The sequence below is a fragment of the Procambarus clarkii genome, chromosome 86, assembly GCF_040958095.1.
Source record: "Procambarus clarkii isolate CNS0578487 chromosome 86, FALCON_Pclarkii_2.0, whole genome shotgun sequence".
NCBI lineage: Eukaryota > Metazoa > Arthropoda > Malacostraca > Decapoda > Cambaridae > Procambarus > Procambarus clarkii.
In genome coordinates, this window is record NC_091235.1 from 4428899 (window position 1) to 4443988 (window position 15090).

General features: G+C 39.9%; 1 protein-coding gene across 1 annotated transcript in view; it reads right to left on the reverse strand.

The window, feature by feature from the left end:
• Nucleotides 1-2004: 2004 nt before the first annotated feature.
• Nucleotides 2005-15090, reverse strand: part of REG (proteasome regulator gamma) — a 40222-nt gene continuing 27136 nt past the window's right edge. Inside the window, exons 4-6 of the mRNA XM_045759991.2 lie at nt 10920-11097; nt 7757-7927; nt 2005-4450 (exon numbers count right to left, since the gene is read on the reverse strand). Of these exons, the coding sequence (XP_045615947.1) occupies nt 4259-4450; nt 7757-7927; nt 10920-11097 (541 nt within the window). The 3' untranslated portion in view covers nt 2005-4258. The remainder of the gene's footprint in view (nt 4451-7756; nt 7928-10919; nt 11098-15090) is intronic.

Sequence of the window (15090 nt, forward strand, 5' to 3'; positions counted from 1 at the left end):
TCAGCTGGGCTTCATTCAACCTACCACTTTGTCCCTCCACCAAAGCAGCATGTTACTGCTCCCCACAAGAGAGGACGCAACCGCTGGGAAGGCTCAACTCCTAGATGAAGGAACATCAGGGAATGTACGGGTCTCCATTCACAGGGGACATGAACGAACGAATTTTGCTTATGCACAGCCACAGTAGGCAGGAGAGGGGAGAAAAAGCCACCTCTCCCATTCTGTCATAGCACAAGAGCCCCCTCACCACAGCAAGGCACTGAGGGGACTTGGATTATCAAATTATCACACCCATCAGAACTGCTTAGTGGTTCATCATGGAGTATAAAATTTGTATATATATAACGTGTATACGTAATAACAGGAAAAGTGTTTTTTTGGTCTAAAAACATATCTTGTGCATATTAAAGACACAAATATATGAGTGTACTTATGTTCTATTCGTTGTGATACAAATATTATTACTGACACACCAATGCATCATTGCACTGGAAAAACCACAGTAACTACATTAAAAAATACAAAGAATATATAATATATCCAATGTGTAGTTACAACTTGGTGCCGAACACTGATCACTAGTTACGAACACTGATCACTGGTTACGAGATTATTACACTCACCAGAAATGCTTCATGGTGTGCAATAATCTTGTAACCAGGGAGGGGCCCTGCCAGCTGAGTGGACATCGCTTCGGATTCGTAGTCCCTGAAGTTCCGGGTTCGATCCCCGGTGGAGATGGAAACAAGTGGTCAGTTTCTTGCACCCTGATGCACCTGATCACCTAGCAGTAAAGAGGTACCTGGGAGTTAGACAGCTGCTACGGGCTGCTTCCTAGGGATGTGTAACCAAAAGGAGGCCTGGTCGAGGACTAGGCCGCAGGAACGCTAAACCCTGAAATCATCTCAAGATAACCTCAAGAAGATATCAGTGTTCAGCCTTGCCTCACATGTACATGAAAACCTGTACTGTACATGAAAATATGTACATAATTATATATTATATTATATTATATTATATTATATTATATATATATATATATATATATATATATATATATATATATATATATATATATATATATATATATATATATATATATATATATATATATATATATATATATATATATATATATATATATATATATATATATATATATATATATATATATATATATATATATATATATATATATATATATATATATATATATATATATATATATATATATATATATATATATATATATATATATATATATATATATATATATATATATATATATATATATATATATATATATATATATATATATATATATATATATATATATATATATATATATATATATATATATATATATATATATATATATATATATATATATATATATATATATATATATATATATATATATATATATATATATGTCGTACCTAATAGCCAGAACGTACTTATCAGCCTACTATTCAAGGCCCGATTTGCCTAATAAGCCAAGTTTTCATGAATTAATGTTTTTTCGACTACCTAACCTACCTAACCTAACCTAACCTAACTTTTTCTGCTACCTAACCGAACCTAACCTATGAAGATAGGTTAGGTTAGGTTAGGTAGGGTTGGTTAGGTTCGGTCATATATCTACGTTAATTTTAACTCCATTAAAAAAAATTGACCTCATACGTAATGAAATGGGTAGCTTTATCATTTCGTAAGAAAAACACTAGAGAAAACATATTAATTCATGAAAACTTGGCTTATTAGGCAAATCGGGCCTTGCATTGTAGGCTGATAAGTGCGTTCTGGCTACTAGGTACGACATTATATATATATATATATATATATATATATATGGAAATCCCATATATATATATATATATATATATATATATATATATATATATATATATATATATATATATATATATAGTGTAATAACAGCAAAAAACAATATTTTATTTTTCTATTAATATAACATGGAATGCAAATTAGTAACACAATATATTTGAGCATTCTTATGTTCCACACATTTTATTATAAAAATTTTAAAATGACACATTATTAAATATTACTGGAAAAAAAAAACAAAAAAAATTATCAGACATTGAAATAAATAAAAACATCTTTGTGGCAACTAACACTCCACTCTTAGCCCTGTGCACTTTCTTCATGATCATATTGCCACGGCAAAGATAAAAAAAAAAAGACTCACATTTTGTGTGATCAGGGAATGCATTTTAACAATATTATGAGGACAATGATTTATTTTCCTGCACCCAAGGGTGTTGTCTCCTATAAACAGGGAAACAGGCCAAGGGTTTACCCCGAGAACAGCGTTTCTCAACTGGGGTTCTGCAGACTCCCAAGGTAACTAGTGGTTCCTAAGAGATGTGATAAAAAGCCTAATTCTAATCATATGCAAATGTATTTTTGAGTTATTTTTGCATTTACTTTTTCCTCACTTTACCAGTATACATAGCAAAGTCTCCTTTCAGTTGACAAAGAAATCCCATGTTTATCTAAAGTACAACCAGGAATTATTTCAAGGGTACAAAGGTTGAGAAATGCTGCCTTTTCTCAAGTGTGGCTATCTTAAAAATTGCCATGTACAGTATATCTGTTCCTGATAGCTTAAATGGAGTGCTTCGCAACCCACTCCTCTGCTGCTATTTTGTCTGGTAATGTCATCTACAAATAGTTTCACACTAACATGAAACACCAAACTGTGATTTGATAACTAAGCCTATAGTACATGATAACCTGATTGCATAGAAATCAATTACTTTTAATGGGATTAGGTTAACTCTTACACCCATGTGTGTTAGAACCACATTCACATTTATACAACAAAACCAGGAGACAACTAAAATCAGCATATGATCACCACCACATTACACTGGGGATCAACACACGACAATAACCGCGCTTTAGGGATAATGAGAAAGAGCCAATGTTGGGTTTTGGTCTACAGAATGTGAAAGGTTAAAAAAAAAAAAAAAAGACACCTGGGGCTACTGTGAGTCGACCACAGTAACATCAGAGCAGGAAAAGTAAGTTTTAAGAGCATGTCAAATGACATAAAGCACCGCTGCAAAGATAATCATCTCTCGGGAGGGGAGGAAGTACTTTCATTACATTAAAAAGTTTAGAAAAGAAATTTAAATTTACCAATATTGTACCATTAGGCATTGCAGCCTTTTGCAAAATGATAAGTCCATCACCAGCTTGTGTATAAGTCAGATCAAGTTGTAATAGATCATGTAACAAATTTTGAAAAGCCTAAGACCTTAATAAGTAAGGTTCATCAGATGGCAGTCATCTCTTCCTTCAATATCTGCTCTCAAAAGAAGGAAAGAGAAAGGGGCTTAACCAATTAGTAATTTTTTATGGCAAGAGGAGCTTTTGCAGAGCATGGTACTTATCAAAATAATTAGACACCTAGAATTACGAGGCCTCAAAATACCCTCGGCCTCTCAAGAGGTCGTAACCCAATCATCTGCCCTGGCAGAATATGTTGACGCTGCTCCCAACAGTCTAATAAACTAGAAATCAAGCTCAAGGGGCCACATTAGGATAGGTGCTATTTTATCATGTTACAGATAAAGACAAAATTTACTGCAATATTAATAACAGCTGCTCCTAAATTTGTAGTTATTTTGGCAAAACCCTTCCAACTTTCATGGAAATTGGTAAATAAGTACCATTATTATAAAAAAATATATTTTCCCCAAGGAAATATATCTAATTAAATATAATGGTATATACTGTACTTTACCTAATTGTTTGTACACAATACATATATTTAAAATATAGTGTGCAATTGGTGTTAAAAGTAATGCCCATTAAAGATTACATTAATACTGGAGGTATTCAAACAATTCTTTTAGTTATTTCTTGTGGTTCCAGTGTTGCATGGCCAAGTAAAGCTTATAATCTGCTAATACCATTAATTACAATAGGATATAAATCAAACAAATGCCAATAACAATGATACGAGCATATATGCCAGTGTTTCATTACAACTTTCATAAATAACAGTGCAATAATCACTTATTTAAATATGAATATCCAAATATAACAAGTTTAATCCCTTTCAAGATAACAACAGATATTTGGAAAGAATTATAAAAAAAAATATTAATTCAAATGGGATTTCCATAACCAGTAAGTTCTTGTACTTGTCTTGGCTACATAAGATAGTTCTTGGACAGTACACATTAGATAGTAAATTGGAAAGTTCATAGATAACAAGGACATATTAGTACATGGCCTCAATAGAGTTTGTAGACCGTGGCTTCTTGATTTTCTCCATGTTCTTAGTAATCATGTCATGGAGAGTAGCATAGTGATTCCTTATCTCTGACAAAGTAATACGTAACGAAAGGTATTCTTTTTCATCTAACTCCACTACAGTTCGGCGATAATCATCAATATGAGGGTACTTGGCAACCTGAAATAAAAAACATGCATGTTAAAATCTGTTATACAAGACTTATATTCATACAAGTTAAAATGTTACATAAGACTTATATTGATCCTCATCAAAGTTAAAATGCTATACAAGACTTGTAACAAGTGATGGAAGAACAAATCCTTCTCTATGGTAACACTGTCAACCATCAACCACTCCTGGCAAAACTTAGAACCTCTAAGACACTTGTGCAAATAATGCATAGTCAATATTTACCAAGAAATAAGTAATTACCAAAGAATGCACCAAGTTAACAAGACTATGTAGTACCATCTAAGTTGCAGGGTATTCAAAATGTACTCAATATATTTCAAGATGCCAATGTAAGAACAGAAGGATATAAGGTGAATGATATCAAAGGAACTGGAATCACCAAGGATATCTTGAGGTTATCTTGAGATGATTTCGGGGCTTTTAGTGTCCCCGCGGTCCGGTCCTCGACCAGGCCTCCACCCCCAGAAAGCAGCCCGTGACAGCTGACTAACACCCAGGTACCTATTTTACTGCTAGGTTACAGGGGCAAAGGGTGAAAGAAACTCTGCCCATTGTTTCTCGCTGGCGCCCGGGATCGAACCCGGGACCACAGGATCACAAGTCCAGCGTGCTGTCCGCTCGGCCGACCGGCTCCGTCGGGATGCTGACGAGACAAACAACCCCTTCAGAAATCAGGAAATCAACACGCTTGAACACTTTAAAAATCAGGGCAATCGACAAGGTGATGTAAGACTGCAAGCAGGACAACACTATTAGGACATAAGGGAGCAGGAAGCTGTTCCATTAAGTGACCATGAGTAAGTTGGGTGAAACTGGTATGTAAACATAGCCCGAGCCATCTCCCAGTGCCTATTCCAGTGGCAGGACGAAGGCCAAGGGGAAAATGTCATATTTAAGAGCACGCAATTTATTACTGTACTGGTACTGCCAATCCAAAGACCTTGTCAGTGGTTGCGGATAGCAGCATGAATAATCGGATCGAGATCTGAATAGGGAAACCCTTTCCGGGAATTGTTCCAAGTATGAATGGCCTCCTTACCAGCAGTATTAGCGAATTCCTTCGTCGGAATCCCAATACAGCTGGGAGACCAGCAAAATTTGACCCTCTTACACTTGCTAAAAATAAGAAACTGCAAGTACTGTATTTCAGTTACCACAGGATGAAAAGGGTTAAAAGTATTGTCTACAGTATCACTTCTCAACAGACACTACTGCTGAGCATGTAATGGTCAACCCATAGAAGTAAAAAAAGTGAAGGGGTTAGAGGAGGAGAAGCAGTAAGTAATTATCAGAAGAAAGCACCAAACCGGGAAGGCTATGTAGCACAATCAAATGCACGGAATAATCAGAGGGCGCTAAATATCACCAAGGATGCCAATACGACAACAGAAACGCATTATGTTGAGGTTATCTTGAGATGATTTCGGGGGCTTAGTGTCCCTGCGGCCCAGTCTTCAACCAGGCCTCCACCCCCAGGAAGCAGCCCATGACAGCTGACTAACTCCCAGGTACCTATTTACTATTAGGTAACAGGGGCATCAGGGTGAAAGAAACTCTGCCCAATGTTTCTCGCCAGCGCCCGGGATCGAACCCGGGACCATAGGATCATGCGTCCAGTGTTCTGTCCGCTCAGCCACCGGCTTATTGGTATAAGGCGAACGATATCAAAAGTATCTGATTCATCAAGAATTCTATCCAGGGACAAGTGACCACGAGGGACGGTCGGAAAGCAAGACACTCTCGTCCTGGAAGTCGGGACATTCAACAAGGATATGCACGACGGTAAGAGGGAGAATGCAATTTGGACAATAAGGAGCAGGGCAGCGCTCCATTAAGTGTCCATCAGTTAAGCGAGTATGGCCAAGATGCAACCTTGCTAGAGCCGTTTCCCACCGCCGGTTACGGTGGCAGGAGGAAGGCCACAGGGACACACAACGCTTAAGAGTACGCAGCTTGTTACCAACAACAGAAGACCAACAACCCTGCCAACAGGCAAGGATGGAGGAATGAATAACCGGGTAAAAGTAGGAAAAAGGAATACCTTTACGGGAAATGGGACAAGAGCGGATAGCCTCTCTTGCGGCAGCATCCGCACGCTCATTTAAAGAAACACCAATATGGCTGGGAACCCAACAAAACTCTACAGATTTAAATTTACTAGAGATAAGAAACAGCCAATGTTGAATCTCGACGACCACTTGATGTAGAGGATTAAAGGGCCTGAGAGTCACGAGGGCACTACGAGAGTCAACTACAATCACAAAGGAGGATTGACAACGAGAAAGCAGGAGACATAGAAAATAGCATAAAGTTTCGCTGTGAAGATGCTAGTCTCCAAAGGGAGGCGACACACATAAGTGTAGTCAGGAAAAACAACAGAGTAGCCCACACCGTCCGCAGACTTAGATTCATCGGTGAAGATGTGAAACAGAGCAGAAGTGTGAAGATAAGTGCTCAAGAAAAAGGTGCTACAGAACCGTAAGACGAATAAAATTAGTAACGTGGGTAAAGGATGTACAAAACTTCGGAAGGAGGACCCTCCACGGGGGCAAGGAAGGAACAATACGAGGAGAAATATGAGAAAGACGAATAGAAAGAGTCCTGTAAGCGAGATAACCAGACAGAAAGAGGTGGTGAAGAGGAACAGGAACTACAGGAGGGGTAAAAGTCAAGGCACGACAGAGGTGAGAGGAAGGATGTTGCAAGGACCGCACAAGATAGCGAAGACAGTAGCGATCACGGCGGTCCTGGAGAGATAGGAAGCCAGTGTCAACATACAAGCTGAGGGCGGGAATTGAACAAAAGGCACCAGAGCTGAGGCGCAACCCAGCATGGTGCAAAGCATCAAGACGACGAAGAGTAGAAGGAGAAGCGGACGAGTAAGCAGGGCAACCATAATCGAGTTTAGACAGAACGAGTGAGGAATGTAAAGAGGAGCGTACGCCTATCCGCCCCCCAAGAAGTATGGAACAAAACCTTAAGGATGGAAAGGGCCTTAGAGCATTCATCGCGGAGGTAAGAGATATAGGCCGACCAAGACAAACGAGTGTTAAAGATTAACCCCAGAAACTTAGCGGAATCCTTGTAAACAAGGGGATGACCATAAAATGACAATTAAAATGTTAATTACTGAGTGCACCTATATTAATTACCGAGTGCACCAATATTAATTAATGTGAGTGCATCTATATTAATTACTGTGCGAGTGCACCTATATTAGTGTGTGCTTTATATATATAATTATCGATGCAAACAATGAACAGAAAGACAAGTTCTAATAGTTAAACTTACCTTTGATACAAGCTTTGCCCGGGTCATATAATAGCGTGATATCTGGTCAAAGAAGGAGGCCGCCTCAGACTCTACTGTACGTATCTCTCCCAAGGTTTCCTCTTGGATGCTTACGCCAAAATTATTTCCATCTTCAATTTTAGGAATCAAGAAGGATATCCACATTTTCAGCTGAGAAGTACAAATAAGAACACTTTTAATATTTCACATTTACAGTAAAACAAACAAAAATTTAAATGAATATAGATGAGAGATTGTGAGTAAGTAAGAGTGTGAGTGTGCAATTACCTAAGTGTAATTACAGGATGAGAGCTACGCTCATGGTGTCCCGTCTTCCCAGTACTCTTTGTTATATAACACTTTGAAACTACTGATGGTTTTGGCCTCCACAACTTTCTCACTTAACTTGTTCTAACTGTCTACCACTCTGGTTGCAAAAGTGAACTTTCTAATAATTTTTCAGCACCTTTGTTTCCTTAGCTTCAATCTATGATCTCTTGTTCTTGAGAATGTCGGTTTCAGGAATTCCTTGGTCCCCCTCAACAACATCAGACGGCGGGACTGCAGCCATAGCAAAGCTGCTGGATGAAGAGAAATGGACGCAGTCCGAAAATTCCACACGAGGCCCAGCCAAGTCTAAACCCGAGATGGAACCAGACAGGACTTTCGCCAATTCACCAGGTAGGACCGATGCGATCTCCAAGGAGCCAACTTCCGCCCTAAGCGACCACCGCGTCGACCAAATGAAGAAGGTCCCGGAGGATGCACTGGCTTGGAAACTGGCACCAAAGGCCCACCTCGACCTAATGAAACCGGAGCCCTGACACAACCGCCCTGGGACAGCGAACACGCCCACCCCCCCCCCCCCCCCTTCTCCAAAGCACCAACAAATCAGAAACAGGGCGGATGCCCTATTTCTGATCTGCAACTGGTAGAATCCACCGACAAAAACTGAGTAACACAGTCCTCCAGAAATAATGGAGACAAAAATTATAAAGCCAGGGCCCAAGCAGAATTGAAAGAGAGCGTGAGGATGACCTACCGACACGCAAGACGAGAGGCAAAAACATAGAAACTGCTACCAGGAGGATCAGCGCAAACAGCTTCAACAAGGCAGTTGACGCCTCGGCAGCCAAAACTAGAACTCTGGCTGAAGGTCCCCTACTCAAAGCCTCCACAACCTCCGAAAGCCAATCCGAGGGCAGCTCAAAAAGACCAAAGAAGCGCAAAACCGAAACCAAATGACACCCCAACGAGTTCAATGTGGTAATTTGCCACCATGGCAGTCGAAAGAAAGGGGACTTGAGCGTGTAACTGCTCCAGATCCATATCACGGGAAAGCACAGGGGCGAAGAGGCACACATTAAGCAGCACCAATGAGCCCCAGAGAACACCTGCAACACTGAGGAAACCTCTTTCCACTCAAGCGTGCGGGTTCGGTAAAACCCACGGCAAGCTCTCAAGGAAAAGGGCAGTCTGCCAGCCAGGAAGACTCCGGAACCTCGAAACGCACCCAGTATGGAGAAGAACTGAACTCAAAGGAAGCTGGATCCATTAATGAGGTGTAAATGGGATCTTGGTTATCTTGAGAGGATTTCGGGACTTGGGGCATCAGGGTGAAAGAAACTCTGCCCATTTGTTTCCGCCTCGGCCGGGAATCGAACCTGAGCCCTTAGGGCTACGACCCTCCGAGAACGCTATCCACTCAGCCGAGAGGCCCCCGTGTCTGTGTGCGTGCATGTGTGCGTACGGAAGCCGGAATGATGGATAGAATAAGAAAGACAAATTCATCATAGACTGTACTCTTTGATCTGTAAATATTATGAATCAACATCACCAATATGCCAACTCATTTCTGAAGTGACAAGCAAGTCTACAGGGACCAGCAACAGCTCATGTGAAGATTAATGGTCAAGAAGATAGTTCGAAGTGAACAGTTTCCCAATTTATTTAGGAACAGTTATTTAACAGTTTCCTAAGTTCACACAACAATTGAGGCTTGTAATACACATACATGAAGCAGAGTCTAAAGAATGGCCAACATTTACCTAGAAATAGTTGGGAAGAGTCTTGGCAACTCAAGGAATGGTCCACACAGGTGGAATCAGGTGAAGAACTGACTAGTGTTGAAATGGGAACTTCCAGTTGGATTCTTCCTTTGGAGGTGATCATAAAGAATTCCCTGCTACCTTTATCATCTCTGTGATGGAGCCAGGTTCTGCCTCTGGTCTCTTGTAGGATATTAAGAATTTTTGTAACTGATGAGACTTGTATGTATGGAGCTGTCTCAGTACAGCTAGTTACAGGGAGCCACCATTTCCTCCTCCAGAAAATAGTCTTTCACTGCAATAAGCGATACTTGCCAAATGCCTTTAAGTAAGTTTTAAATCCTGTACAGTACTATCTATCCAGACACCTTGCTTTCAGAACAGGAGTTAGGGCCCAATACCTGCTGTCATTTGGCAGCAAGAGAAGACAATGTCATCCCATGCTGTCAATCTAAGTCCATTGGGAATACTAGTACTGTACCTGCTTTCCATTCAAGACTTGGTCATCATTAGAAGTGCTATATAACTAATGATAAATATGAAGATAAAATCAGTAGAAATTTAATGAATTATTTTCATATCTGTATATTTTTTAATAAATATGCTTTATGATATAACAAGTTATGTCTTTTCATAAGTGCAAGATGTGAAGTGTAAGTGAGCGAACATGAAGAAAATAAAGTGGTGATTTTTGGTGCTACTAAAACGGAAACATCTGAATCTGTTGCCAGTTGATGACATCATTTACAGAGTCCAGCAACCTCTTTAAATATCAGAAGACATGGTTGAAAATTACATATTTGGAAACCTCCTTCTGTCAAGCAGAAGAGGGTCACTTATTACATTGTAAATCCATTTTCCTTGTGTTGTTCATTATTGCCTAGTGCAGCCAAAGGGTTAATCATAAGAAGTGTTTCAAATTTCAAGCCAATATGCAAAGACATTTAGATAAACAAATCCATAAGGGTCGTGATGAGGGTTCAAACTTACGTCCAGGATGATCCCACATCACAGCCCTTGTGGATTTATTCATTTCATGTATCACGCTACTTTAATTGCTGTGTGTACATTTAGATAAAAATCATACAGTATCCCTAACGGAGATACCTAATTACCAGATTAGCTTCTTCCACAAGCTGACAGATGAGTGGCTTGATGGTGTCAACCATCAGTGTAATATGTGGATTGATCGGTACCGAGCCTGAAGGAAGCACGAACACTTTTGCTCCTGTCACGGCATCTTCTATTCCATCAGTCATCTTTCTTTTCTTTCCAGGAGGATCCCCATCATGGCTACAAGAAACAAATGGTCATTACTATAATAAGCTAGGGAAGGACAACTTAATATATCTTACCTCAAAAGCATTTTATCACTTGCAAGTTCTTAGAATGCAAAACTCTTAAATGTTTTATTCACCTATATTCTACAGATCATTCATTATAGCATGTGATAAAAATACCAAACTCTGACCCAAGTCACACATTTTAGTGTATTACTGTACTAGGTACCTGTTACCTGTTGAAAATTTCGGGGGTTAATGTTGCCATGGCCCGGTCTCTGACCAGCTTCCTGTTGCTGGTCTGATCCAACCAGGCTGTTTGATGTGGCTTCTCGCAGCCTGACATATGAGTCACATCCTGGTTGATCAGGTATCCTTTGAAGGTGCTTGACGGGTTCTTTTTCAACACTGTGAGAGGTCAGCCAGTTATGCCCTTTGTGTGTGTGTGTGTGGGGGGAAAAAGGGTGTTGAAAAGTCTTGGGCCTCTGATGTTAATCGAGTTCTCTTCCAGTATGCCTATTGCACCTCTTCTCTTCAGTGGGGCTATTTTGCACATCCTGCCATGCATTCTGGTCTCGTGTGGTATTCTGTGTGCAGATTTTGAACCAGTCCTTCTAATATTTTCTAGTATCACTCACACTTGTGCTCCCAGGAATGCAGATTTAAAGTTTTTAGGCAGTCTCAATAATTTAGATGTTTTCTTGAGTGAATTCTAGAGGTAAAGGATCTTTGCACATTCTCCAGGTCAGTAATTTCTCCAGCTTTGAATGGAACTGTTATTGTCCAACAATATTCCACTCTAGAGCATTAATATCGTAAAAAGAAATTAGCATGCCATCCCTTGTTATGAAGGTTATTGTTATCCAACCAGTCATTTTTATTGCAGCTGTGATAGCAACTTTGTTGTGTTCTTTAAAAGGTCTTCCAACATGATTACTCCTAAATCTTTTACATTGCTTTTTCTTTCAATAGTGTGCTTTGATTATATTTTATATGTGGTTTCTGCTTTGATGGGTTAATTTTTTCCCATAGTGCAGTAATTGGTACATATCCTCATTTAACATCATGTTATTTTCTGTGGCCCATTGAAAGACTTGATTAACATCAGTTTGGAGGTTTATTGTGTCCTCTGTTTATTCTCATGACAATTCTAGTGTCATCTGTAAAGGATGATATGGTACTACAGTTTGTATCCTTGTCTATGTCTGACATGAGGAGCAAGCATGGTACCTTGGGGAACTGAGCTTTTCATAGTGGATGATTCAGATTTTACTTTGTTGAATATTGTTTGTATTGTTTGTCTGCATTGTTTGTTATTAAGTTAAAGATTCATTGCCTTACTTTGCCAGTAATTTCTTTTGTGTGCATTTTGTGTGTAATAACACCATAGTCACATTTGTCGAGGGCTTTTGTGAAATCTGGGTATATTACACCAAGTGTTTTGTCTTCCATGGCATCAACGGCAATGTCATAGTGGTCTAGCAATTGAGAGGGGCTGGCGTGTCCTGTTTTGAACCCATGTTTCAAAGCGTTATGTAGACACTAATTCCATGTGTTTTGTAATCTTACTTCTTAGCAATCTTTCAAAGATTTTAAGTATATGCGATGTTAAGAGCTACTGGTCTATATTTTTTTGCGTCAGCTTTACTACCTCCTTTGTGAAGAGGTGTGATCTCTGCTGTTTTAAGTATGTCAGGGATAACACCACTATTTAGGCTGTCTCCAAAATATGTTAAGGGCTTGTGATAGTAGTTTTTTTGGTAAAATCTTGATGAATATAGAATTCCAGGAGTCTGGTCCTGGTGCAGAGTGCATGGACATGCTGTTTATGGCTACTTCAAAATCAAATGGGGTTAGAGTAACATCTGATATATGGCTCGATGGTGGTGTTGCAGTCATAAAAAAGTAGTTAGGAACATTGATCTACAATGTGTTCATAGGTTCATTGAAAACAGAATCCTACTGTAACCTCAGTGTTTCACTCATTTTGTTGTCGTCATCTGTGAAGGTTATGTCACTCTTGCACAAGTGTCCAGTGCTAGATGAAGTTTTTGTTCTAGCTCTTGTATAGGAGAAAAAGTATTTTGGATTCCTCTCTATTGGTGTGGTGACATTTTGAGCAGTGTACAGCCAAGAACTGGTCAGACCCATGGCTAGTCAGAACCCCAAGAGTTTCTTTTCCCTTATTTCAGTCAAGTAATTAAGTCAATATACTTACTAACACATTTAAACTACCTTAACTTTAAAGTCTCAAATTTTCTTTACAACAGCCAATGATCTGCACCAGCCATTAAATCTTGGAAAATATCCAAGTGCAAATTTGTGCAAAGTTATGCTTAACTATAAAGTACATTTATAGGAGAATTAATAATAAATATACCCCACCTCTTTCCAGCCACATTGTCAGTAACTAGTAAAATGAACACTTGGAAGGTGTCACGATGCAAGACTTTTCTTGGTTCTTGAGGTAGCAGTTTCATTTGAAGCCAGCAGTGGTTTGTTTTGTTTCACTGACATTCTGGGTACCTTTTCTGGTGGGTGGTATAAATGAATAACTTAATAAATAAAAGCCAGCTCACTCTGTGCTTCTATGAGGGGGGCCAGGTTGTGGCTCTGGTTCCTGGTAGGCCAATAGAACTGTGACAGGTGGGATCTAGTAGTTTACTAGTTGTGTTTTTACGGGGGTTGAGCTTTGCTCTTTCGGCCCGCCTCTCGACTGTCAATCAACTGTTTACTAACTACTTTTTTTTTTTCCCACACCACACACACACACACACACACCCCAGGAAGCAGCCTGTGACAGCTGACTAACTCCCAGGTACCTATTTACTGCTAGGTAACAGGGGCATTCAGGGTGAGAGAAACTTTGCCCATTTGTTTCTGCCTCGTGCGGGAATCGAACCCGCGCCTCAGATTTACGAATCCTGCGCGCTATCCACCAGGCTACGAGGCCCCCCTCGTAGTATGGCACACTGTCAGATAGCAGCTTCAGGGAGCCACTGGGGCTCACCCTGAAACTGGCATTTCATTACATCAGTGTTGGTTAAAGCACAGAGTGAGCTGGCTTTTATTTATTAAGTTATTCATTTATACCACCCACCAGAAAAGGTACCCAGAATGTCAGTGAAACAAAACAAACCACTACTGGCTTCAAATGAAACTGCTACCTCAAGAACCAAGAAAAGAACTCTCCAAACTACATAAACACACAATAGAAAATTCACAAAACTAGCACCAGTTCTTTGTCCCACCTCCCCAACTCGTGGGGGGGGAGGAGGGAAGCCACCAGCAGTCAGCCAGAAATGCCACCCTCAGTTCTATGATGATGCAAGCACCCCCCCCCCCCTGACGACCTGGGAAAGGACGGGTGTGAGGAAGCCACCGGGGCTCAACCCAGAAATTAACAGTTCATTACATTCAATGCTGGTTTTCTGGAGAGGAGCCCTTTGTGGCTCCCTGAAGCTAACTATCCACAGAAAAGGAAACATTGGGCACATACCACCGAAGAGGGAGCACCGCAGGTTCCGTATGAGCTCACTTACCAGAAGCCAACTGATCCGAACATTTGGGTTATCTGGCAAAAATTGCAGCCAGATATTTTTTTGGCAAAACTTCCCCATATCTGGATAAGAAATTCAGATAATCTGAGATTCAGCCGGATAGTGCAGACTTCTATAGGTTCTAAATCAAGTTCAGATAACTTTCTGCCAAACTTTACCATATCCAGACATTTAGCCAGATACTGCCAACAGACATCAGGCCATTCCATATTAACCCCATACAGCAGTGGCTTGAGGCATGGGGTATGGAAGGCGATGGGGTGGCTGGTTTCAGGGTAGGGATTGTAAGTAGGGACTGTCTGGGGAATGAGGCTCATGTGGAGTAACCTATGATCTGTATTGTATAAAATAACCTAGAATTATGTTACAACAATTCATTACAGCAAAACTAAATAAATACCATTAATATTATAACAAATGCAAATTTCTCAAAAACTGTGTAAAGG